The sequence below is a fragment of the Pholcus phalangioides genome, unplaced genomic scaffold, assembly GCF_987345545.1.
Source record: "Pholcus phalangioides strain wild (caught in Gottingen) unplaced genomic scaffold, Ppha-v1.0 ptg000007l_1, whole genome shotgun sequence".
NCBI lineage: Eukaryota > Metazoa > Arthropoda > Arachnida > Araneae > Pholcidae > Pholcus > Pholcus phalangioides.
In genome coordinates, this window is record NW_028301600.1 from 59,092,380 (window position 1) to 59,118,355 (window position 25,976).

Consider the following 25,976-nt stretch of genomic DNA (forward strand, 5'->3'; position numbering starts at 1 on the left):
TTTCTCAATTCAATTTATATTATTTGCTGCACATGACAGTTAAATACAGCATGTAGCCTATGCATGTATCGTATATATTAAAGTAAAAGTCTTTTTTGGATAATTTTTTATTTTAGTTATAGAGCAGTTTAAATTTTTTTAATTATTATTAGTTATTAGCTTGTCCTCATTTACTACGAAAATAACCATAACTTGAAAAATATATTGAAAATTAAATCTTGTGAATACACATTATATAGTACGATACTTACTGAAGAAAATATTCACATTCTCTATCAGGAGAATAGATTGTAGTTTTTTTTTTCAATGCTTGCAGATAAGAATAGTCCCAGGTAATGATAACGCGTTTAACGATCCCGATACTTACCTTATAAAAAGATATTTCACATATATTGCGCCAAAAAGATATTTGCCGATGTCTGATGAATACACGTATGCATAAATATCGTAAAATTTCGGGCTCCACCCTCAAACATCGACCACCAGTTCGATTCGCCAGAAAAGACCTATCTGAGTGTCCGATTGACGGCGGCTGCAACAAAAGCACATGACTAAATACTCAGCAGCGTCAAAAACGCGTCGAGGCCTTCAAAACTTTTTCACGAAAAGAAACAGATCCTTACGATCCGAACCTGCACCAAGTAACCGACCTGTTGGAAGGTTCTTGTTTTGGCACTCGCTCGACAAAGAGCGAGGGAGAGAGACACACACACAGCAAGTAAAAAATAAAATAAAATAAAGTGGGGGAAAAGTAAATTTAGCAGCCTCATTGCAGATAGAAAAATCCCGAATCATGCCTACCGTGAGAACGATTCGTGGAATCTTGATACATGGATAATATTTTCACCGTCTGATTTCGGCTAAGATGACTGGAAAGATGAAATACTCACCATTTATTATAAAGATTGATTTCTAAATACATTAAGAAAGTAATTTGATTGATCTAAAAATGTAGTAAAATGGATGAAATGGATTGAGATACAAACTCTGAGATAAAAATCAATAATTGGTTTTGTAAGGAATACGAAACTGGAAAACCAAATTTCAAATTTTGCTTTCTACTATTGGGGGGGGGGGGCAGGGTGATCAGCTAATCAATTACTTAAAATATAATAATGAAAGCGAAACCTTTGGTTCTCAAATGTATGCATATCTATATGTACATATATAAAATTGATATTCTGTATGTCTGTGTGTATATGTTCTCTACGCAAATCTACAATTTTAGACCGATCTTCCCCAAATTTTTTGCATATATACCAAATAGGATCCAATTTGAACGATAGGCTACTTCAAAAGTTCGCCAGGGCTGAGCGAATTCCCGTAATGGCCAAAAAATATGTCGGGCAATAATGGTTCGTATGTTCCGACAATGACTTTTGGAATGTTTACTTTGGTTTCCATGGTTCCCCAACAATGCGCTTCAGATATGCTTATCCCTTTACAATGGTTTGTCACTTCTTTAATGCTCCCAGTATGTGAAGAAAGTCCTGGCAGCGGCGTGTATTATAGCCAGTTACTGTACATACAGGGTGCATAGGTAATAGGGCGTATGACATTTTACTGGCGAACCGTTGGTCCTAGAGGCATACTTTCAATTAGAAAAAATATCCAAATAACGTGTACTACTCAGATATGTCATTCATGTTTCGAAGGGTTGTACAGTTATTAAAATCAGAAAAAATAACTTTTTATACAGTCCCCGTGTGCCCAAAAACCCAATTAGAAAGTTGTTGCCTGACTCTCCTGTAGCCAAAAAAAAATCACGTATCTAAGTGAAATGTGAATGTCACGTTTCGTTATTCGCTGAGATATTCAAATACAAGAAATGAAGGAAAGTTAGGGAAAAAAACAGCATTAATGCGGGTAAACCATTTTACCCGTTTTTAATGCTGTTTTCCCCCAACTTTGCTCCGTTTCTTGAATTTGAATATCTCAGCGAATAATGCATTTAGAAACGTTAATTTTTTTTTGTTGTCAACAGGAGAGTCAGGGCAATAACTTTGCAATTGAGTTTTTGGGCACACGCGAACTGTATAAAAAGTTATTCTTTTATTTTGATAACTATACAACCCCTTGAAACATGAATAATATACCTGAGTACTACACGTTACTTGCATACTTTTTCTAACTGGAAGTATTCCTCTAAGATCGATGGTTCGCCAATAAGATGCCACACGCCCTATTACTTATGCATCCTGTATAATTGCCGATGATCTCAATAAAACTAATGTCAACTCTCAATACAGCTATTTCTTCGGCCGGTTCAATATAAATTACTGTTTCGTATTAAATGATTGCATACGAAGTAAAAAAAAAAAAGTGTTTCAGAAATCGAAACGGTAGATTTTTGTCAGATGCAGATTTCAAAAGAAATAACACAGAGATTTCAAAACAGAATAATCTTAGAGATACGTTTACATCATCGCTAGAGGCACGCTAGTTATCAAAACGTGACGCGAAAAATGATTAGTCTTGGATAAAGGGATAGACTTGTAATTGTGATGGCCTCCATGCTCTTCTTAGTTGTTTCAAACGATTGTTTACTGAGCTCTTTTCATTTGTTATTTGATTTTCTGTGCAAGAAAAGGAATGTTACTTGACAAGCTTCGGCCGGGCTGGTCCATAAAATCTAATTTTAATACTTCCGTCAGAGATGCAGAGAAAAAAAAAAACGATTCGTTTGCGTCGTGACAGAAATAAAAGTAAATCATCTCCAGAAGGGGAGAGAGAGAATACATTTTTTAAAGAAGCAAGAAGAATAAAAACAGTGTCATTACTGCAATTTCAAAACTGGAAAACATAATTCTTCAAGAAATCACTACATCATAACGCCCTTGCTGCAGCATAAGACATGAGTTCAGCCTATTTCAAATAGCGCTATAATTTTTATCTGAATTGGTGCGGTAATAGTTTTTATTGCTATCAGATGCTTTTTCATTTATTCAGTTATATTTGAAAGTTATACTTGTAGTACGTATTACTTAAATTCCAATCTGTTAAAAATACTACCACTTCTTTTTCGTTTTGCATAAAAGAAAATGAAAATTTCTACTTACAACATGATATGCGTAATAGACTTCGTGTTTGCCCCTAACTAACGACGGTAATGAAGGTTGTTGTTGCAATGATTACTTTGGCACCTATTTTTTGCATGACTGATGCACGTATTTTTTTACATCTCATTATATTCTTCGTCGAGAAAACCACACGATACACGCTATTTGAAAAAGTCTGGTCTTTTAAATTTTATCACAAGGAAAAACTAAGAGCTTTTTTTTTTCACGACGACTTTCATCAGCCAAATCCATTTTATGAATGTGTTTATGATGCGTCTTTTTTTTACCTTGAAAATGCACAATAAAAAAAAGTGCATAATGCACATGTAGACGTTTTTCCTTCCCTGGCTGTTTGCCAAACTGTTTATTCCAGGTAATTGATACCACATCTATTCAGCACTGATGAGTTTGAGTTTGATTACTACATCAACTCCGAAAACCAAACTTTTTCCTCTTACAAATCAAGAGCAAATATATTTGTAAAATTTAGCAATCAAATTTTGAGTAGAGTTTCCGAGCGGAAATTCCCGCCCTCCTGTTCTCGGGAATTTTTTACGATTTCCCGTTCCCGAAATCCCGAGAAAAATTCGCAAGAATTCGTGAAAAATACTGTTGCAACACAGTAATATTTGCAATGAAATATAAAAAATTTTCAATAAAATCGATGGGAAATACTCGTTGAAAAATTAATCAATTTTCTCTAGCATTGCTTGGAAAAAAATAGAGGAAAGAAAGATACATAGGGGGAGAGGCTTCCAGTTTCCCATTCTAAAAACTGTTCAAGCAACCGTGCCTACTATAAAATACTAATACTGAGAGATCTATACAAACAGCCTAAAACAAAAAAAGGACCCCTTTCCTCTTCCATTTTATGACCCTGTTTGGGGAACACCACAGGTGAACACGAGATAAGATCTAAAAAGAAGCATTACGTTTTAAGTAGAAAAAGTTTGGTAGATACTCTCCTCTAGAAAGCAAATAGCAGGTTACAATTATTGCCTTTTGTGTTTTCTTTGATTAATTTTACTTCCTCGTCCGTATCACAGTCTATTTTGCAATTGTAAGTAGAGGCTAAAAATGTGAAGAAAACAGGAGGATTCCCAGGAGCTGTACATTATGTAGTCCTGATATAACAACACCCAGTTTTTTAAGCAATCGTCAAGGGGGGGGGGTGCTGCTTGTCTTTCAAAGGATATTTTGGAGAGAGCTACACTTTTTAAGAAGGTTAGCCAATGGTCTTTAATGGTCACAAATCAACGCTGTCAAAAAATTTTTATCATGACTTGTGATTGCATGAAAAAACGAGTCAACGCCTTTGAGGAGGGTCCTAAATAGTCCAGGGGTGAATATGATGCAAGATGAAAATATGGAACCGGAACATTCAAAAACGAAATCTGGAGAAATTCTTTAATTGTTGTTTTGCGCAAAAAACGTATGAATAATTATTTTTAGCAAAGGGATGTGTAAAAATTTAATAAGCATAGTTATGTAATAGTTACATTACATAGTTATGTAATGTAATAGTTACATTACATAGTTATGTAATGTAATAGTTACATTACATAGTTATGTAATGTAATAGTTACATTACATAGTTATGTAATGTAATAGTAATAAGCATAGTTAATAAGCATAGAAAATGTTATGATTTCAAAAAATCAATTGACTGTATCATTGCAAAATTTTAATATTATATTTTTCATTTATTGTTAAGGGTCATAAACCAAAATCTAAGGTGTAATAAATATTTTTGTCTAATTACAGTGTTTTATATACATGATATGTTAAGTGGCATTTCAAAAAATTACCACGTACATTAAGTGAAATGACATTTTTGACAAAATTTGGAATTCGAGTCCGAGTGAAAGCGTCGTGTAGCTGAACTAATTTGGTGCATAAATAAAATATTTTAACATTAAAAGGTATAGAGAATAATAGAGGCCAAACCTAAACGTCGTATTATAAATTAAAGTCGTATAAAAGGGGTAAAGTAAGTAAGTGATTTCCCAAATTCTCTGGAATTCTCGGGAAATACGATTTAACGTTCCCGATTCCCGAAGGCTCAAAAATGTCTGAATTTGGAAACCCTAATTTTGAGTAATCTCGATCAGGGTTGGCCAACTGCTCACTATTCAAGGGCCAACATGATGGCCAGCTGCAGCGTCGCTGGCCGCTCCGGCGTCAGCACTCCAGTGTATAAGCCGCATCCGTAAAATAACCCAGAAAACTAGCAGATTTGTGTCCTCCATAAGTAACACTGTGAAAAATGGGCAATTTAGTCATTAAAATTCTACTCTCTGGGCTCTACTTCTTCATGAACTGATACATATCCATTGTTTTTTCGGTTCCCAGGTAGTAGACGCAATGCATAAAAAATTATTGTATCTTTTGCAAATTTAGTTCATTCAATTACATCCATACCGCGATGGTACCCAGATAAGATGCATTAGCTTCGCGTGGGCCAAGCAGACTACCTGTAGATATAAAAGGATGCGCACATGCACCATTAGCTGGTGATTCTGTATGTCCATGAGATTACACGGAACCAGCTTTGCGATACATGTATTCTTATTACTTGAGTCACCTTCTTGGAACAGAAAGCCAGTCTTTTGGTTTGAGAAATTGTTAGTGTGCTTGAACGTAGAATGCCACCAATCTGCTTTGTCAAAATTTAGAGATGACTGCTTTTCTGTTTTTGACACAAAAAGTCATCTGTGTATATGGAACTCTCTTGTTAGACGGCACAACATGAACCCGACCATCCTATATGACACATGGAATTTTAGAAAATTTTGGTTCTTTGGAATTATTAAGGTCTGCGAAGACTAGTCGGTTGTAATTTCGAGATGGTATTGTGAGATGGCACCCGCTTTGAAAAAGTTGTAGCCACTGTGAGCAGAATACCAGAGGCCACAAAAAGGCTACATGCCCAACGAGGTGGCTTAAAGAGATGGGGTAAAAATGCCCATAACAAACTTTAAAAGCAATACATGTGTACGAAAAGGCAGTTTTTCATGAGAACATAGTTGACCTGCTGTTTACGAAAAAGTTTTATTGGCTCTCGTTTTGGCGATATTATCATGTTAAATGTTAAAAAAGTGTTGTACGAGCGGTATCACTGAACAACAATGAAACTGTGTTCGACATGAAAATATAAAATTCCGAATGATTTTTGACCTGCTGAACATGAATATATATATACCATGAAAAAGTTTTATTGGCTCTTACTTTTGAGATATCACCCTGTTAACAGTCAAAAAGTGTTTTAAGAGCGTTATATTGTATGGTGAAAAAGTGGTAAGGACCATAGAACAACGTTACCAGGGAAAACGGTCAACTTCGATGCTGGCTGACTACTGTTGGACAATTGTAAGAAATGCTCCTTATGTCCAGTGCAATCGCTTTGCAAAACGAAGTATGTCAGACGCCGATAAATGAACTATTGTGCATTTGTGTTGTGTTTTTATGTACATCAATGTTGTGCCTCTATGTGAAGTTTCTGTATATGTGTCGTTTTTTCTGTATGTTTATTTTATTTCCCATATACTTAAGTTGTGTTTCAATGTGTATGTGTGTATTAAATGTTCGATTTCGGTAAAAACCGTAGCCAATCCAGCTTTTTTATGGCCAAATTCGTATTCAGCACACTGAATTACAAATACAAATACAACGCCACAACAGGCAAAATGCCCAACGCGGTGGCTGAGAAAAAGATGCCCATAAAAATATGGATGTCATATATTTCAAAAATACAGCAACCCAATTAAAAATGCAATTAACAAAAATTATAAACAAATATATACACATGACAAAATATTATACAATGCCCATAAAGAATACTTATGGTTGTCTGATTCTAAGTATGGATAGTTTCTCGATTTACCTCAACATGTTTATCGTATTTCTTTTTGAACGTGTCAATTGTGTTACAATTTACTACCTACCTAGTAAGAATTGAACATTTTTGTTTTCGAAAGCAGAAACTTTGTCATAATTTGTTGTTCAGTGTTATTAAACAAGCCGATCTCCCCGTTAAAAAGTCTCGCCACAGAGAGCAACAGTCCTACAAACAGTACAAATATTCAGTCATTACACTTCACTTCTGAGATATAGATGGCAGCACTAAAAAATCATACACAACAGTAGATACGCACTCAGACTGTTAGGTACATATACTTACACTTCCGGCACAACTCACTAGGTAGTAAATTGCCCATGGCGATAGACTTGAGTTGTGCTCGGCTTGAAAAAAAAAAAAGTGTTATTAAACAGGGGCAATGGCTAAAATTGACAATGGTCAATAGAGCCTGGACGATGCACGGTATGAAATGAAATGAAGTAAGTGTTATTAAATCTAATTGACCCTTCGTTTTGACATTCCAGTAATTGACATCATTGATCTTTTCCATTATTTTGCACTGATAAGTTGAAAACAGCACGTAAACTAAAATTTAGAATAATTTAAATTTGATTTTTTTTCATTTCCTTCCGAAATCATATGATTTCTCATATCAATGGATAAATAATTGACCTGTTCACTTGAATTTTGAATGAAATTTTTTTTTGAAATTTTGAAATTCTGAAAGAATATTTTCGGTATCTTTTTCGTAACAAAAAAAATTAATTCTTATCTTACGACGATTTATGCAAGAATCCTATCTCTCTCTCTCTCTCTCTTTATTCCAGTTTTTCAAATTAAATTCTCTCAGCATATATTAAGTTTTTTTTATTAACTTCTATCATTATTTGATCGAATTTTTCTAGTACGATGGTCATAGTAGCTGTGCGAACATCGCCATCTAGTGATGAATGAAGTGACCAATAACGAAATCAAGAACTCAAGATATTCTATATTGAAAATAGATTTTTTTTAATAGTCGAATCTCCTAATTAATTCACTTTATACCATAAAAAAAAACATAAAATAGAAAAGAGGATAACTTTTATAGAATTTTACACTTTTTAAATGTATGAAAAATTTATTAATTAATAAATTTTTTTTCAAATTCAAAATATTTGAAAGAATAATTACTGGAATTTAAGTAAATATAACAGTACTAAAATTTAATTATACTTTGTTCTCAGAATAAAGCACATCCATGGAAATTTCAAAAGTTAATGATATACTGTATAATTAGGATGTATTCTCTCTCCCATTGGTAAATCTCTTCCCAAAGTTCTAAACACATTTAATTTTTGTTTTTTCTTTGCGTTTCTGTTTCCTCATTGTATTTATTTTCATTTTAATTTATGATTTACAATAGTATTAATTCATTTGAGTCATACAAATTTTCATAGAGCTACATTCTTAGGATCGCACTTAACTCGTTTTCGAATATAGTTCACAATCTTCGATAATCGTAGGTCATAGTAGTTGTGCCGTAACTTTGTGCAATGTTTCTTCCTCATACTTTTATCGATTTCGGCTAAAATTTTTATTTCATCAGATGAACCCTGACATTTTCTAGGAGCCATTTTAATGAAAATTAAAAACGAAATGCACTCTATAGAAATGGTTTCACAAGTACTGTATATATATGTGAGAATATTTTTAGAAAATTTTGGTGCAAAAAAGCTGAGAGTTTATTCATTTTACACATGAATACAATTCCTTGGTTTTCTTGGAAGCAGCTGAAACAACGGAGACTAAAAACATAATTTAATATTATAATTATATTATTAGCCTATTTGCAAGTAAATTGATTAAACACCTGCCAAAAGAAGGTGGGCCAATAAGCATAAGAGATTAGCAATGTTCACATTAATGCTGCACACGTATGCCAAATATGCTCCCACAAACACAAAATCGCCCTATACAGCAGTGTTTCTTAACCCTTTTTCGCCTATGGCTCCCCTTGGACCAATTTTTTTTCTTATGCCCCCTCTCATCTAGGACAGTTTTTTTTCAGTAAATTTATAGTGAACAAAATTTTTATGTCAGGTCGGTCTCTGAACCCGTGAGCTAGAGTCGAGTGAACTTCCCTCTTGTCCTGGTTCTATACAGGGCCGTCTCAACATCATGGGCTCCCGTTCAAAGTGATGTTCTGGGTCCCTGAATTAGCTGGTAGTAACAGCTTACATATATACATCCTTACATTCTTATACTCGAAAACCATAGTACGGTAGAACCTCGATTATCCGTGCTACGAAAATTGAAAATTTCAATTTCATGTTGATCTCTTCTTTATTCATGATTTTTTTTTTTTTCATTGGTTATGTAAGATTTTGTGATGAAAACAAACATTTCCATTTCGTAGAACTGGATTTCTTCATTCTTTTACAGAACCGTCCCCCTCCCCCTATTCTCAGAGCTAAACTCCCATGTCAACGCGTTGAAACGGCAGTCCACATATGCACACATAAGAGTCAGACATTGTCCTGGAGAGATCGACACTTGAAGATTTACAGACCGGGAAGTTGGTTTAAATGTATTGCTTTTTTTGCAACTGAAAGATAAGGCACAAGAATGGTGTAGCTTCGGATGCGGTCACGTGACCGCATGGCTCATCGGGTGGATCAGCGCTATGCTTTGTTTGTGTTATTCTCATAGTACATTTTATAACTGTGCAGAATGACTGACAGGAAAAGGATAACCGTGTTTTCTGGTGTGTTATCCGTGATCACCTTTCCCAACATTTGGGGAATCTGGCCTTTTGAAAGGTCGTTCATTCAAAAGAAAATAACTTATTTGGTAGGCGACTTTTATATGTTACATAGTTACTTTATTAAAATTCCACATTTTCGCGATAATTATGGCAAAAATTTTGTCCGTTTGTTCGCATCATCACTCTGGCTGTAAGAGGGAACGCGTTGGTAAACAGCTGCCCTGGGATAGGGACCATTTTAGTATTACCTCAGCAACGATGGAGGTGGGGGGGGGGTGGATTTTGCTGGCTTTTGATGAATATGAGGGGAGGGGGTTTGAATGATGCTTGCGTCATCAACCACCCTTTATAAAAATATTCTTAATGGCATCTTCACTGGGAATGTCAAAAACGAGGAAAACCTTTCCTTAGTTTGTGGGCACTTGGACTAACATTCTCCCCCCCCCCCCCATTCATAAGTCCTCTTTAGACCTTCTTCTATAGTAGACCTCTCAGGCAATACCTTCCAATAAAGCAGAAGAGCCTTGCTCTAGAAGGTGTTTTCTCAGGCCTCTCCAGACCACCTCCCCTTTACATCCTGTCTCACTTACGGGGGGGAGGGGGTTCTACTAAACTGTTTTGTGTCCATTTTCAGCGCGTCACATGCGTTGTCGTTGAGTGATTTGTTGGACTCTCGTGTATAAGCACTGCTATTTTGACTACATCTTGAGTCATGGTGGTAATGGCATAAGCGGATACAGTACATACTCTTAAAGCGAGGTGGGGGGGGGGACCCCATGTACATGGCGATCGGGGAAAATTGCCTACTTTCTACCTATGCTAATGATATAATTTTTAGTGAATGGCGGTTCCCCCCCCCCCCTTGTACCGTCTACGCTCCTGTATGATGTGGACGAGAAAACAAGCTGCGATGATTCACGGGACAAGCAAAGAAACTACTACTCGTGAAAATTAAATTAAATTACTCGTGAAAACAGTTTTCTTGTATGATGGAAAGCTGTGACCCCAACTGGTTTGTGCGTAGGTGCGATATTAAAAAAGAAGCAGACGTTTTGAGTATTTATTTACTATTCCCTTGAAATACTTGATCAAACGTGGTGTAATGCTTGATACACATCCCCGTCCCACCCCTAAGGATATTCAGGAGAACTTTTTAAACCGGACCCCGTCATCCTACTCAGTACAGATCTGACTGGGCGAGACGGAAATAAATCCCGAATCGAGAGCAAGCGGAGCCAGGTGCGAGGGGTGGTGCCAACCCTCTTAATGTCCGTCGTGTGGTTTTTGCTAAAGCTACAGAGCTATAGCCTTCGACCGCAGGGCTTAGAGCTACATAACGGCAGCACCAAGCTGAAGCCCTACCCTACACGCAAGGGCAAAATACCCAACAGTAGTGTAAAACTAACTTGTCTCACGACGGTCGATCAAGCGTGGTGTGGGCCCACTTTGCACTCGGTAAAAAATTGGTAATCATTGGCTAGCGAAGACCAGGCTCATCCACAATAATTCTACTAATCGCATCGATATCTAAATAGAAAGTCACTACTTCAAATTACTCAAATGGTTGTTGTTAAGCAACATCTTGTTATTGACTGATCAACATCTCTGGAATTTAGAGAAACCATGATGAAGAAAACGAGAGCTCACAATTCTCGGTACTTTGCATCAACTCTCTATCAACGCGGCAATCTACCACTCCTTTACTTAATGCTTAACTTGAACCAGTAATTAATAAACTTGAAATATAAGCTTATATGAAATATAGTGTGTTCAGTTTATAAATTATATTTATTATCATGTGGAAAAATAATCCCCATGCATACATAACAAAGTTTACTACAGCAGTGTCAGGCGGTGGTGGGCAGACTCCCTATGTATAGTCTCGAAGCACAATCAGAGGCGTACGCAGGATCGATCTTTGGTGAAGGTACAAAAAGCTTAGGGAGTGGGTCGCAATGAATTTCTTAAAGAGAAATTTTGAGTTCTCAGCTTTCAAATAGCATTGAAATTAACAAAAATTGATTATAACATAAAAATATTTTCTTCTGACATTCTAATTTTTAAAAAAATTTTTTTTGCATCAAAAATAAATTGATCCCGGCGAAGGTGACTGATCCTAATTTGCGTTAGGAAGGGAGAGGGGGAGGGGGAACAAAGCAGACAAAACTTTGCTGACGGGGGGTTAGAGTTTTGCTGACTTTTACTGACGGGGAGGAAGTGGAAGGTCAAAAATTTCTAAAAATCTGCTGACATAATATTTGAATGGTCCCCATAGACAAAAATTTGGCAACGGAAATAAAATGGGACTTCAAAAATTTAAAGTACAAATTCGTTATGATTTTCAATGTAGATTTATACAAAAATGCAAGCGTTCTGGGAAAAAATTCGTTAAGTACATAGCATAAATACTCAACCCACTGCCCGCGGGCCAAATGTGGGCCCTCGGAGTCATCAGATGTGGCCTGCGACAAATAACCTAGCCCCTCAAGTAGCCCACGAAAGATTATCACTTAAATGATACATTTCCAAACTACTCCAGTGGCTCGCGGTACATTTGCAGATTGTTTAAGCTGTCAAAAGTACATATCCAGATCGCATAAGCGACCCCAAGCACATACAGTAGAACCTCTCGATAATGGACACCTATGGAACCATAAATTTCGTCCGCTAACGGGAGTATCCGCTAATGAGAGGTACGATATACAGTGTATCCTCATTTATACAACGTACGGCTTCGGTCGCAATTGATTCCCATACATTTTATTTTTTAAGTTTTATTAAATTTCACTACATTTATCATTTTTACCGGTGATTATGCTTAATTACCAAATAAAGTTGGAAAGTGATAAATACACGGAAAAATTTATAATTTTTCTTCTCTTCATTGAACCAATTAATTATTTTCACCCGTACATGATACGTGCACTACGCATATTTTGCAATAAAAATAAAATAAAATAAAAATAAGTGTGAAGAAGATAAAAACATTCATGACAACATTATCAGCCTTGTAATTGTTGGCTTTCTTCACGCGTATCAACAAAGAAAACCAACACACACATTACCATTCAAATTCACCATCCTGAACCATAGTTATATTCAGTTAATTGAGTAATTAATTGACGATTTATCATATTTACCAACACGAGCTTGGGATTAGACATAATTTTAGTTGAATATAATAAATTCTCTGTTTATGACAAAAAATTAATAAATTAGAGTTTGGGGAAAAAAATTAAAGTTTGTTTGATTTTACTGTCCACTATCGAGTGTCCGTTAACGGGGAGGGAAATACATTAAATACATTAAAGCCCTATTCCACGAGACAGGGGATCAAAAAATTGTCCGTTAACGGGAGGTGTTCGTTAACTGGGAGTATTCGTTAGCGGAGGTTCTACTGTATCCAAATCACTTGAGCGGCCCGCGGTACACTTTCAGATCCCCTGAGGTACCTGCGGCAGATTTTCAGTTCACCTGAGTGGCTCTTGGTACATTTCCAGATCACTTAAGTTGCCCACGGCACATTTATAGATCACGCAAGCAATCATCATCGGAACACTTTCATATCACATTTAGTTGTTCTTGGTATATTAACAGATCATTTAAATTGCAACACATTTTCAGGTCACTCGAGTGGCCACCAGCGCACTTCGAGATCACTTGGGTGGCTCGCAGCACATTTACAGATCACTTAAGTGGCTCTCGGTACATTTACAAGTAATTTAAATTGCTCGTGACACATTTCCATACGAGTCGCGGATAAGTTTTAGTTAACGTGAGTGAGTGACTCCCGGTACATTTCCAAATGACTCAATTGGTCCGATACACACATAACCTGAGTGATCCGCGGCACATTTTCAGATGACCGAGGAACATTTCTAGATAACTCAAGTGGCCCGAAACGCGGTTCCAAACCGATGAAATGGCCCACACTCCCTAAAAGATTGAGCACCTTTGTTTTATAGAGATTACTGTAGTATATTTAGTTATGGCTATATACCCATGTTTTTTCTTTCAAAAATTTATTCCTGAGAACCTAAAAAAATGTGCTAGTACGTGTGCGTGGGTAATTGAATAGTTTTCCCGAAGCTTCTCTGTGATGGCAGCAATGGTGCTCGCACGAAAGAAAAAAAAACTTGCGTGGGTGTAAATCCCAAGGGGTTGTAAAACAGATTCGTGCAAGTGAGCGAACGAGCTATCCAAATACACAAATAACGTATGTTTCTCTTCCTGTAAATAATATTCTATTTCAATTTCCATGTTGTGTGTGTCGTTTCTAATGTTAAGCGCCATAAAGTGGAGTATATATAATCTACCTACATTCGGTAACCTCAAACAACTTTAATAGAGCATCGTGGATGATTTCAAAAACAAATTTCAACCCTTGCACTCTTAGCCTTTATCTCAGTAACCGTTCGTCGTAGAAGTATGGTTCCTATTCTAAAAACTGCTCAAAGTGTGTTTAGAAATCACTCTGTACCAGTTTTGAGAGTAAAAATACAGTGTCACGAAATAAAAAAAAAACCAAAGTTTTTATACGGTCCCCCCGTGTTCTAACTTCCAATTAGAAAGTTGTTGCCTTGTCTCTCTTGAGGCGAACAAAAAAACATTCCATGTCTCTAATTGCAATGTTAGCTGAGATATTGAATTCAAAAATCGGTTAAAAGTTGGAAATAACAGCATAAATGGGGGAAAGAATCGTTTTCCGTTAGTTGATGCTTTTCTTTCCTAACTTTCACCGATTTAGAATTCAAATATCAAATAAGTATATATAATTATATAAATAATCCAAATATGAATATTGAACTTGGAAACGTGGTTTTCGTTTTTTTTTTTGGCCTCAGGAGAGACAGGACAACAACTTTTTAATTGGGTTTTTTAAGACAGGGTGTCTATATGAAAGTTTAGATTTTTTTTATTTTATGACGCATGTATTTTCAATCTCGAAACTGGTACGGGGTGACTTCTGAACATATTTTGAGCATTTTTTAAATTGTAATTATACCTCTACGACGAACGGTTGATGAGATAAAATCCACACAGGACTTATAAATTAGTTTCGACTAAATTGTTAGTGTAAAATAATTATTAGTGGACTTACAGGACACCTTGTATATGCTTACTGCAGTGCCAGACATGGCCCATGCTCCGTCCCGTGTGGTATATAAGCACATTACCCCGAGAGGTTGGACCGCGCTGAAGTACAGGGTGATTATAAAAAAACTATCCCGACATATGGGCCCCTAACTATCATACCATTCACAGAAACTGAATGAAATTTTGGCATAAGGTATTTTGATGTATGCGCTCAAGAATGATATGGAAAACAACAGTATCACTCTAACAGTTACGGTTACAGTGAGAAAATTTCGAAAATATCAAATGGCAACACCAAGTTTTTTGTATTGGAATGTGATCTCCATTGTGAAAAACCCTAAATAGCATTCGAACGGCAACTGTAACATGAAAATCATCGGCGGTAGATAGGCTAAAAGTGAGGACAACCAATAAGGACAGAGAAGCGCAGCATAAAATAAAGCATTTTATTGTGTTTCACAAATTTTCCACATGACCTTGTGGAGGACTAATCAGGCTGGGATCTCGGTGTGACGAATGAAACGAACATTAATGCTCTGGTGCACGGCAGTCCTTTTTACTTTTTCCTTGCCTAGCTCCGGGGATTTTCGTGCTACAGGTGCCATTCCAACGCTATTTAGTGTTCTTCAGTATGGAGATCGCATTCCAATACAAAAAACTTGGTGTTGCCATTTGATATTTTCGACATTTTCTCACTGTAACCGTAACTGTTAGAGTGATACTGTTGTTTTCCATATCATTCTTGAGCGCATACCTCAAAATACCTTATGCCAAAATTTCATTCAGTTTCTGTGAATGGTATGATAGTTAGGGGCCCATATGTCGGGATAGTTTTTTTTATAATCACCCCGTATATATGCTTACTGGAAGAACAAAATGCAACACTGATAATGAATAAATTCCCCATTTCAGAACTCAATGTTGATTGCAATTTCAGATATTCTTTTCATAAATACGTATCGGTAAAAGTACAAAAAAAGTAGAAAAACTGTATAAACAGCTCGATGAAAATCGATAATATATAAGATAAATACCTATATAAGTTTAAAGAGTGAAATATAGAGTAAGGTGGTGGTGTGTGTGCGCGCATGATCCCCGTCCCAACACTAAAGTCATTCGGGTGGGGGCAAATACAATATGTTCAAGTGAAAGATAGTAAATATATATCCAGATTCGCATGGGCGGAGATACGTCCTCGGGAGCATAAAAAATAGTGACGAGATTACAAATACAGTATATTGAAGGTGATTTTGAGAGAGCGAGATGTTAAAAAAATATCTATACACAGCACGCGATTTCAAAATCTCTTCAAAAAATACCGTTATAGAGGGATTTATCGATATAGACAGGGTGTAAAGAGTAGCATTGTATCGACAGATGTTTAACATTAGACTATAGGCAATTCCAAAAAAGATTTGAAAAGATACCGTGTTGTAGAGTGATTTATCGTTATATCGAGTATCGTTGTTGTAAGATTTCATTGTATTAGTAAATGCTTATTTTAAGATTTTCACAAGCGTTAATGGTCCGTAACGTAAAATAAATCTTGAATTTCATTAAAAAAACTGTTTTATACTTATAATTATTCTAAAAATTTTTTAGAGAATATTCAAGTTGATAACATATTTAAATTGAGACAATTTGTACTTAAAATGTTGAAAATTTGTATTTAAAATGCTGAAAATTTTTGTACTTTAAACGTTGAAAATTTATATTTGAAATGTTGTAATTTTTGTATTTAACTTGAACATTTTTTATTTAAATTGGATATTTTTATTTAAATTGAATATTCTTATTTGAAAATTTAAATATGAAATTAGTTGGCTGAATAATATTCAACAGAAGAATTTTTAATATTGCAGTATAATTGCTTATTATTTTCTATGCCTACTAAAAACGCGAATCGTTGAATTTTACTCAAACACGCGACTCTCTCTCTCTCATAATTTAATATGAATCGGACCTTTCGAAACTATTTCGAAACTTCGAAACTAGAGCAACAGTCCTACAACGGTAATCATTCAACCATAACACTTCACTCATAGTTAGTAAAACTGGGGGCAGATGACAGCACTACACATAACAAGCATTACACAGAAACAAACTTTACGTCAGGTTGCACTACACGTACACGCACATTCCCGCATGTACCGATTCGTTGGGGGGTTCCGCGGGGGGGGGAGGTGCATGTGTGGTGTAGCAGTAGTAGGTAGGGGCTCGGGGATCCATGATGTTCTTAAGTCAGCCACCTCGTTGGGCAATTTGCCTGTTGTAGCGTTGTATTTGTATTTGTATTTGTATTTGTATATTAAAATTTACATTGCAACTTCTCAATACAATCCATGGTCAGTGTTTGCTGAAAACTTTGAATTAATGTACTCGAAAAAAACTGAGCCAATTCGCAAAAGGGGGAAAAAAGACATTCACCAGAATAATATATACATTTTGCCACCACAATTCCTATTCAATTGTAATTTTTTTGTGTATGAACGTACCTGCACCGGCTTCCGATAAGTTCGTAACGGTGTCATTTTCAACACTTTTATGGCCGCCATTTCCTTTATTCACCTGTTTTTACAGCAAATGCTTAATATCCGATGTTTAATATTTATTCTGCATTACTGTTATTCCTAGGAAACAAAAGCAAACGATTTTTTTAGGTGTTAACATTTTACATTACATGAAATAATTTTGCATACATTGTATTATCGTGTATCAATAATTTTTTTTTTTTGATAAAACGAGTTAATTTTTCATCAAAATGAAGATTTAAAAATCGAATTAAAATGTCGGAACAAAAGCTATAGAAATATCTGAGCATAAAATTATTTTCATTGAAAAGTATTAAAAATTCATTTTTGGAATAAAATAATAAAAATTTATTTGATAAATATATAAAATAATAAAAATTTATTTGATAAATATATAAAATAATAAAAATTTATTTGATAAATATATAAAATGAAAATTATCAATAAAAATATTTTTCGCTAAAAAATCGAGCTTTTGGTATCAATTATTTTCATTCAAAATATGATACAACTGCTCTGTTTGGCGACTCATTCTGTGGCCAAAAGATGATAAAGAAATATTTATGCTGCTTGTCCCACACTAATTTCACGGATTTCATTGAAGAGAGTGAGGAGAAATCCCCATATATATACAGGGTGATCAGCGAATAAGCCCTTATTTCAAAATTAAATATCTCTACAACAAAGATCAATAGAATTATGCGGTAAACGGTACGTTTATTAGCAAAACTGTAAGAATGTTGTACAGAAATTTCGAAAATTTAGGTTTTTTTTAAATTTTATAAAATTAAAAAAAACAAAACAAAACTGGAGATTTTGGGGTTCCGAAAATCCTCATTTGTGTGAAGAGAAACCACTGCATTCGCCTAAAGTTACTGCATGGGCTGCGGTATGCGCCAGAGGCATTATCGGCCCCTTCTTCGTGCGAGAAACGATTACTACTGAACGTTACGTTACAATTTTGGAACAATTTGTCAGCACACATGGCGCATACCGCAGCCCATGCAGTAACTTTAGGCGAATGCAGTGGTTTCTCTTCACACAAATGAGGATTTTCGGAACCCCGAAATCTCCAGTTTTTTTTTTTTTAAATTTTAAAAAATTTAAAAAAAAACTAAATTTTCGAAATTTCTGTACAACATTCTTAGTTTTGCTAATAAACGTATCGTTTACCGCATAATTCTATTGATCTTTGTTGTAGAGATATTTAATTTTGAAATAAGGGCTTATTCGCTGATCACCCTGTATGTGGCTTTATTTTATTTATTTTTTCTTCCGAGCTGGTATTTTACGAGAAAAAGTGATTGAGAATGGTTTGAATGTTTATTTTTCCTACAAAGTTTGGATTAATCATAAAACAGTAAATACTACGCGCCAAGGCCATGCGTTATCAGAAGAGATGTGCTATCTTAATCACCATGATATGACGCATAACAAAAACTTCGATTATTTCGTTGGTGAGCAATTGACACAAAAAAATAGATACAAATCAAAATATGGTATAGTACGACAATAAATACTGAAAGTACTTTTCGTGGCCCCCACAAGGGTGTAGTTGACAGGGCTCCAGCTCAGGGGGTACACGACGATTTTACCTTTTTTTTTTTTGTTTTTTGCACACTATAAAGGTGCTCGTGAAAAATCTGTCTTGGGTCCCGACAAAGACCACAGCCTAGGGGCCCCGCTGCAGGAGATGGGAAGCCATAGTACTTTGTCACTATCGATTGATGGCAAACCACGGACATCTTAAGTACGGTGAGGCCTCGTGATAATAAGATTTTTACTACGATTTTCGAGACTAAGCATATCATTTCGCCAGCAAGCTGCTTGGTGGCCGTCTTAACGCACGGGCCTATACGGGCACGGACCGGGGGCCTCAAGAGAAGAGGGGCCTCAGCAAAATGAGTAATTAATTTTTCGAGAATTTGTCTAGTAGGGCCTCGGAAAAATCACTTGGCCCGAGGCCCACGCTGCTCTTAAGACGGCCCTGCTTGGTGGGGGCCCCAGAACACCCCTTGGCCCAAGAGCCTATGGTGTTATTAAGACTATGTGAAACTACTGCAAATTGAACACCAAAAACTTGCAATTTTGACGAGTTTTTAAAAATTCAACTTTACTAATCAAAAACTCACTTCACATCTCTGCTTTCATAAAATAATGCTCATCACTACTCTAAGACATGATCGGATGGAGCACGTTTCTTAACTTCGAGGTTCCCAGTTAAAAAAAAAGATGCCAGCCCCCATGGCATTCCAAAAATACAAAAGTTGTCAACATGTCATTCATGCACTGCTAATTTGGAAGATAGAGGTGGTCTGCGATACGTTTTTTTCCTAGTGGGAAAATCAAATTTTGAAGACAAGATATGTTCTGGAAGTTACGTGGGATCAGTTGATGAGAACAGCTTTGCACCAATTATTTCCCGGAAGCTTACAAGATATATCCATACAATTTCTTATATGTGTGAGCAATATGTATTATATTTTTCTCATATATTTTTGTTTTGTTGATGAAAAGCGTTTTTTTTTGTATTGCTGATGAATTTTTTCATTTTTATTCGACCTCCATATTTTTATCGGCATTTTCCTCCCTCTTCGTTGGGCAGTTTGCCCGTGGTCCGTCTTCGTATTTGTAACTTCCCCTTCAGGAAAGCAACGAATGCAGCAGATGACGCAGAAAGTAAATCGATGAAAAAGACGAGGGATCGTTTGATGAAGAATGGAAATATTTTTTGAAAAGAAAAGCCAGTGTTAGTACTTTTGGTAATATGCATTGTGGTTTCGCCGTAATAATCAATTGAGTTCCTGCAATCCAACTCGAAGGGTTGCGCGTAGAAACAATTCGCATTCAGAATGGACAGCAAACCGTCCCAGAACGGCAGGAAACGGATGACTGGACACTACCATTACCATAACTCTGAAGTTATAATTCATTTCATGAGTCGGGGCTCACTAGATATCCAAAATTGACATAAATTTACTTTGACTGACTTCGAGCTATATCACAGGGCACACTGCGCGTACTTCAAAATTCTATACAGTACTTCGATATATACTATGACAGTACAGTCGTCCCTTCTTATTCGCGGGGTTACGTTCCATGGATGACCGCGAATACGGGAAATCCGCGAATAACCCAAATTCTAAAATTTTGTTCTTTATGCCGAGCACATGCTGGAGCGAAGAGATAAAGAGGGCGACGAAGAAGGAAAAATGCATCGGGGTGTAGGTAGAGGTGCCCGGACATAGTAAACGAGACTTGGAGAGCGAAAATGGCCAGGGGGGTTCTGAAATGTAAGGTTGTGATGATAATGATGATGATGATGCTTCCGTAGAAGAGAGTGGAGAAAAAAAGGGGAGAAACGGACCAATCAACAGATAGCGAAAGTCCTTACCTCGCGGTAAAAACAAACCGGATTGTTGAAGTCGCGTACCTCGTTGAGTGGCCTGTCTCGCTGTTCGAGTATGCGAGGTGTAGAACAAAATAGTACTATTGTACTATCTGTATAAGGTATCGCTTCGGTTTCAGAAGCAGTCAGCTCGATTAATTCCTCCTCTGTCGATTTCTGAATTGCTTTATTAATTAAATTATCTAATTTCTTTTATCTCTACATCAGTGAACCCTTCTCCATTAACAATCCATAAACAGCATTTTCGTAGAGTTCAAGCTTTTCCCTTGTTCATATAAAGTACTAGAAGATGTGACTTTTTTTTTCATCAATACCTCACGGATTTGCAGATTAAATAATGACGGCTATATAGTGTGAAAGTTATGTAATACATTACTTGCATACCTTTTTTATCCCACCCACAGAAAAACATTTCTTTCTACAACTATCAACATGGTAGGCATGTGGAATCCAGGGCTGTGTAGCATATGTAGCTACAGATCGAATTTTAAGTTCTTGTTTCTTGATATATTTGTCTTGGCCCTTTTCCAATTTTCAATTTATTTTTAATTTTGATTTTAAATTCTAATTCCCTTACCCAGGTTCGAATAAAAAACAGGACCAAGACAAGGTAAACCTTCCATAGGACAAGAGAGAACAACACAACACTTCAGTGAAAAAATAATCAGAGTCAAAGTTTTAAGTTGAAAAAATATTTAATTTTAACAGTTAAAAATGTTATAGAGACAAAATGTAGGTAGCTACCGAATGAAAGTTTAAATTTTCCAAAACAAAAAAATTGTTGCAATGGTTAAAATGAAAGACTTGCATATTATCGTTTCTGCCCAACAGTCCGTCGTTAACGGGTGAAAAATCAAAGTCTATTGTACGTTCGAATGTCCGAAGATGACGATCCGCAGAAAGAGACGAATTCCGTGTCTATTGATGCGGACAGCGCCGGCGGCTGAATCTCGAAGAGGTGAATGCGCAAGTTTGTCCATAATGAAGAAGAAATTGGTTTTTACACGTATACTGAAGGTCGTTGGCGGCTAGGAATCTCTTTTGCCTGTTGGTATGAGCACTTTGCAGGAGCATGTTGGTAGGAGCACTTTTCAGGAGCATGTTGGTAGGAGCACTTTTCAGGAGCATGTTGGTAGGAGCACTTTTCAGGAGCATGTTGGTAGGAGCACTTTTCAGGAGCATGTTGGTAGGAGCACTTTTCAGGAGCATGTTGGTAGGAGCACTTTTCAGGAGCATGGTAGGAGCAGTAGCTGGGCTATTATCGGCCTCTTTGAAGGCGAAGCCGTTCCCAGACCCGTCATTTGGGGGGGGGGGGGGCGGGGGGGCCCGGCTTTTGAAAATACACTAAAAATGGTATATATATATATATATATATATATATATATACACACAAATATATATATACATACATTGAGTACATGTGCTTTGCCCCCCTCTGGAAAAAGTTGAAATGACGGTCCTGGCCGTTCCCTTCGTTTCCTCTATCAGCTTATAACTGATGTTTAGGCCATTGATCCACAGACCCTCCTTCCGTGCGATTTCCGCCTATATCGTACAATCAACACATTCAAGTTATTTAATCCTTTCACATAGCGATAGGCGCACGTGATTTACCAAAACCACAGGAGTTGTGAAAACTACCTTGCCGACAGCGTAATTATTTTCAAAAACCTGTTATATATTCTATAGAATATTACATTCCAAAGAATAGATTTTGCTTTCCAACTATTATTATTATTGTAGGATGCCATAAAAAATACAATTTAATATATGTATAAGCATATGATTAATTATGCAAGATTCCGCTGTACAAATAAAAATCCAACATCCCTTTCAAAAAGCCAATCCATTCAATATAATAATCTTTTCTTTTCTCTACAATTAAAACTATTTTAATGTTAAGTTAATGTAATGTTATGATGAATTTTGACAATTCAACATAACGTATTTGACTGTAGACTCATAGATAGATTGATAGATTTATTTGCACAACAACACAGATGAATACAAAAATTGATACCCAGCATTCATGTCATACATACAATATCACCAAAATCATTATAAATTAAATCAAAATTAATTAGGCAAAGACAAAAAAGTCAGATTCATGGAGGTGAGTGGGTTATTCAGAATAAATCAATGTTAATGAAAAAAAAGACTTGATCATGATTGATGCCGTGATAATGGGAAACCCCAGCACACAAGATTATACCATAGTGAATATTTCAAATTTTTCTTGCAAGTTTTTAACTTTCAGAAACATTTAAATAACAGTCTTTTAGAAACATTTCCAGAATCACTAGAAAAACCTTTAGGAGGGTATTTTAAAACGTTTATTTTTATCACGTACAATTTATATTTTGCACCCATACGAGAATTATTACCCCTCAACAGTGTTTTCCAAAAAAAAACTGGGAAAGAAACCGCGAATACGAAAACCGCGAATATGAAATCTGCGAATACCCAGGGCCGACTGTACTCATATATTAAATATCTATCTCTCACACACTCATAAATCGAAGGGCTTATTTCAGAAAAACCATAACACAGACAAAAATTTTGAAATTGAGTAAATACTTGTTTCTTGTAGATTGACGCTTCATTTGGTGCAGAAACTCACTGAAAAAACGTTTTGTATACCTTTTGTATAACATTTTGCGTCCCTGAAATATATTCGCTTAGTGCAAAAACCCCACAAGAGTGACATCACTTAAGGCAGCTTTTCTCAACCTATGGTCTGCGACGATGGTATGAGTGGTCAGCAGACAGACTCGATAATCTCACCGAATGGAAAATTATTCAACCGTTGTAATTGATATTACAGTATTAACACCCATACACGCTCGAGTGGCGTGGTGGTAAGATGCCGTCAGGTCCCCGGTTCGAACCGGGTGGAAGAATAAAGACAATATATTTTCCCAAACGAGCTTGAGGTGACCACCGATAAAAGGCGCCTTAATTTCCACCCGAACTCGTTAACGGCAGTAAATTGCGTACAACGATGTGGCCAGAGTTTGTGTGGTGAAGTAGAGTAATACCCACATACGAGTTTGTTCACACAATTATAAACGTACCTTCTTACTCAGGTTCACTATACATCATCCAGGAAAATGCGGGATATCACTGAGTTTTGCCAAAAAATGCAATTTATTGCTTTAAATGCAATTTTATAATTACTATACTTCTAAAATAGCTGAAGGTTGGGGGAATAAAGAGCTGCTACAAATCACAGTCAACATAATGTATTTCACGAAAAAGATATTCGAATGATCAGATGACCATATTTCATTGAAAAAAATACAGTAAACTAGAATCTCAAACAGGGTAAAATGCGGGACATAACCAATTGTCATGCAAAAATGTTGTCAATTGTTCAAAACGAGCACTTCGTTTTCGGCCATGGTTTACCAGGAAAAGTGAAAGCCAAGAAGTTTATTAATGGCTTGACTACGTCAACATTCTTTGAGAAAGACCACTCGCCCTCCTGAACCGCAACTACGAGAGTCCACCCTGCTGGAAAAATCCTAATCAACAAAAAGAAAATTGATGAACTGCAAAAGCTTCCTGAATATATCATAGACTATGTTGAATTCTAGTCTATGATATATTCAGGAAGTGCAAGGATTAATGCATTGTATTTGAAACACTAATACAATAAAAATATTGATCATTGATCATTTTTGTCGCACCACGGTCATTTTCTGCACACGAGGGCTAATTAGACCGGGACCTACAATTTATTGCCGATTCCGAACGGCAGGCTTGTTTTTCATACTCATCGAGAGGTTGGTGCGCTAACCCCTCGATGGGGGACTCCCTGCGGTAGCAATTTTTGCTGCGGTCAAATCGCCGTTTTTTGTTGTACCCCTGTGTCAGGAAAGTTTTCTGACAAGGACGAACTGGGTATCGAACTCGCGACACCTCTGAACATCCTTTGGTACTTTAGGCGAGCATCTTATCGACCGGGCTACCGCGCCCACAATAAAAATATTTACATTGAAAATTTTTTTTTTTTTTTTTTTTTTTTTTTTTTTTTTAAAAATATTTTTCAAATATTTACATTGAAAAATATTTTTTTCTAACTTTTACAATACATGTGTTTAATTTTTGTGCATAGAGATATCTATAATAAATATCAATACTTTCAACAATTTGCATGAACACCAATCAAAATTCGAAGAGATAATACTATGAACAAGATATAATTATTGTTTTAATTTGAAATTTTTTTCGACATATTTTTGTGACATTATAAAAATCCAATCATTGTGCGTGCACGCGAACATAAATTATTACTGTTTATTGTTTATGATAATAGAACAATAATGAAGGTTGCTTGAAATATAGTATTACAAATTATTCGACCTTCTGGAAGGACAAGTAGTCCCTTGAGGGTCACAGAGTGGGTGTATATGTATGTCCATTTTTGTTTATTTTTTATGTCTTTTTGTTTATTTATTATGTATTTTTGTCTTATCATCTGTCTTTCTTTTGTATTTTGTAACGTGTTCTGTTTTGTCCAATTGAAAAAAAAAATTCTATAGCATGATTTTGAGTTGTCCGACATCTGAAGTTGAAATAAGAGAAGATTCTGACTATGCAGAATAGTGAATGATGTTACATATGATTATTTTATTTCTACAGAATATCTTTAATTGACCAAAATAAAATCCAATCTTATTAAAAAGTCAGCTTTGTTGATTTTTACCCCTAACTGAACTTATTAATATCATAAAAATGGTAAAACAATGTTGTGAATTTATTTTATTGCAAAAACCCGTAACTGCAGAGGCTGGAACTTTGTTTACTCCCCTTTCCCTAAACCTTAATGGACATATCACGTTTTCATTTTATGTATAGAACAGTCCTTCACATTTAGGAATTTCTTCGTAAAAAAATATCTGCTTTTAATTAAGTTAGGTTTTTCTTGAATATCTCAAAATTTGAAATTCTGCACTTATGGAGTTTCTGAAATAAGCACTACAATTTTTCTTCACAATCCCGTATTGGGAAGTTATGAAAGAGATCCTAGATGCCGAAAGCATGGCCCTCACAAGGGTGGGGCTGACAGGGGTCTAGCCTTGGGGGCCCGGGACAATTATCATTATTTTTTGTTTTTTCATGCCATAAATTCACTGTAGAAGGGCCCGTGAAAAGTCTGGCTTAGGACTCGTCAAAGATCCCAACCAAGGGACCCTGCTCCAGGATATGGGGTCCATAGCCGAAAGACTGGGAAATCCTAATAATGCATCTTCTTATTCAGTCTGCCATATCA

The 25,976-nt window shown here is 36.0% G+C and overlaps 1 protein-coding gene across 9 annotated transcripts in view; it reads right to left on the reverse strand.

Moving 5' to 3' along the window:
• LOC149085557 (ectonucleoside triphosphate diphosphohydrolase 3-like) overlaps positions 1–25,976 on the reverse strand; it is a 92,440-nt gene that overhangs the window by 57,718 nt on the left and 8,746 nt on the right. For 3 of the 9 annotated variants that reach the window (XM_089233630.1, XM_089233646.1, XM_089233639.1), the window contains exon 1: positions 3,060–3,322. Coding sequence is in view for 1 of the 9 variants with exons in the window: in XM_089233629.1 (XP_089089755.1) it covers positions 17,257–17,316 (60 nt within the window). In the remaining 8 variants the exon portion in view is untranslated. Of the gene's footprint in view, positions 1–251; positions 347–367; positions 658–3,059; positions 3,323–17,256; positions 17,392–25,976 lie in introns of those variants that run through there. The other 6 variants (XM_089233629.1, XM_089233633.1, XM_089233632.1 and 3 more) reach the window with 6 other exon arrangements.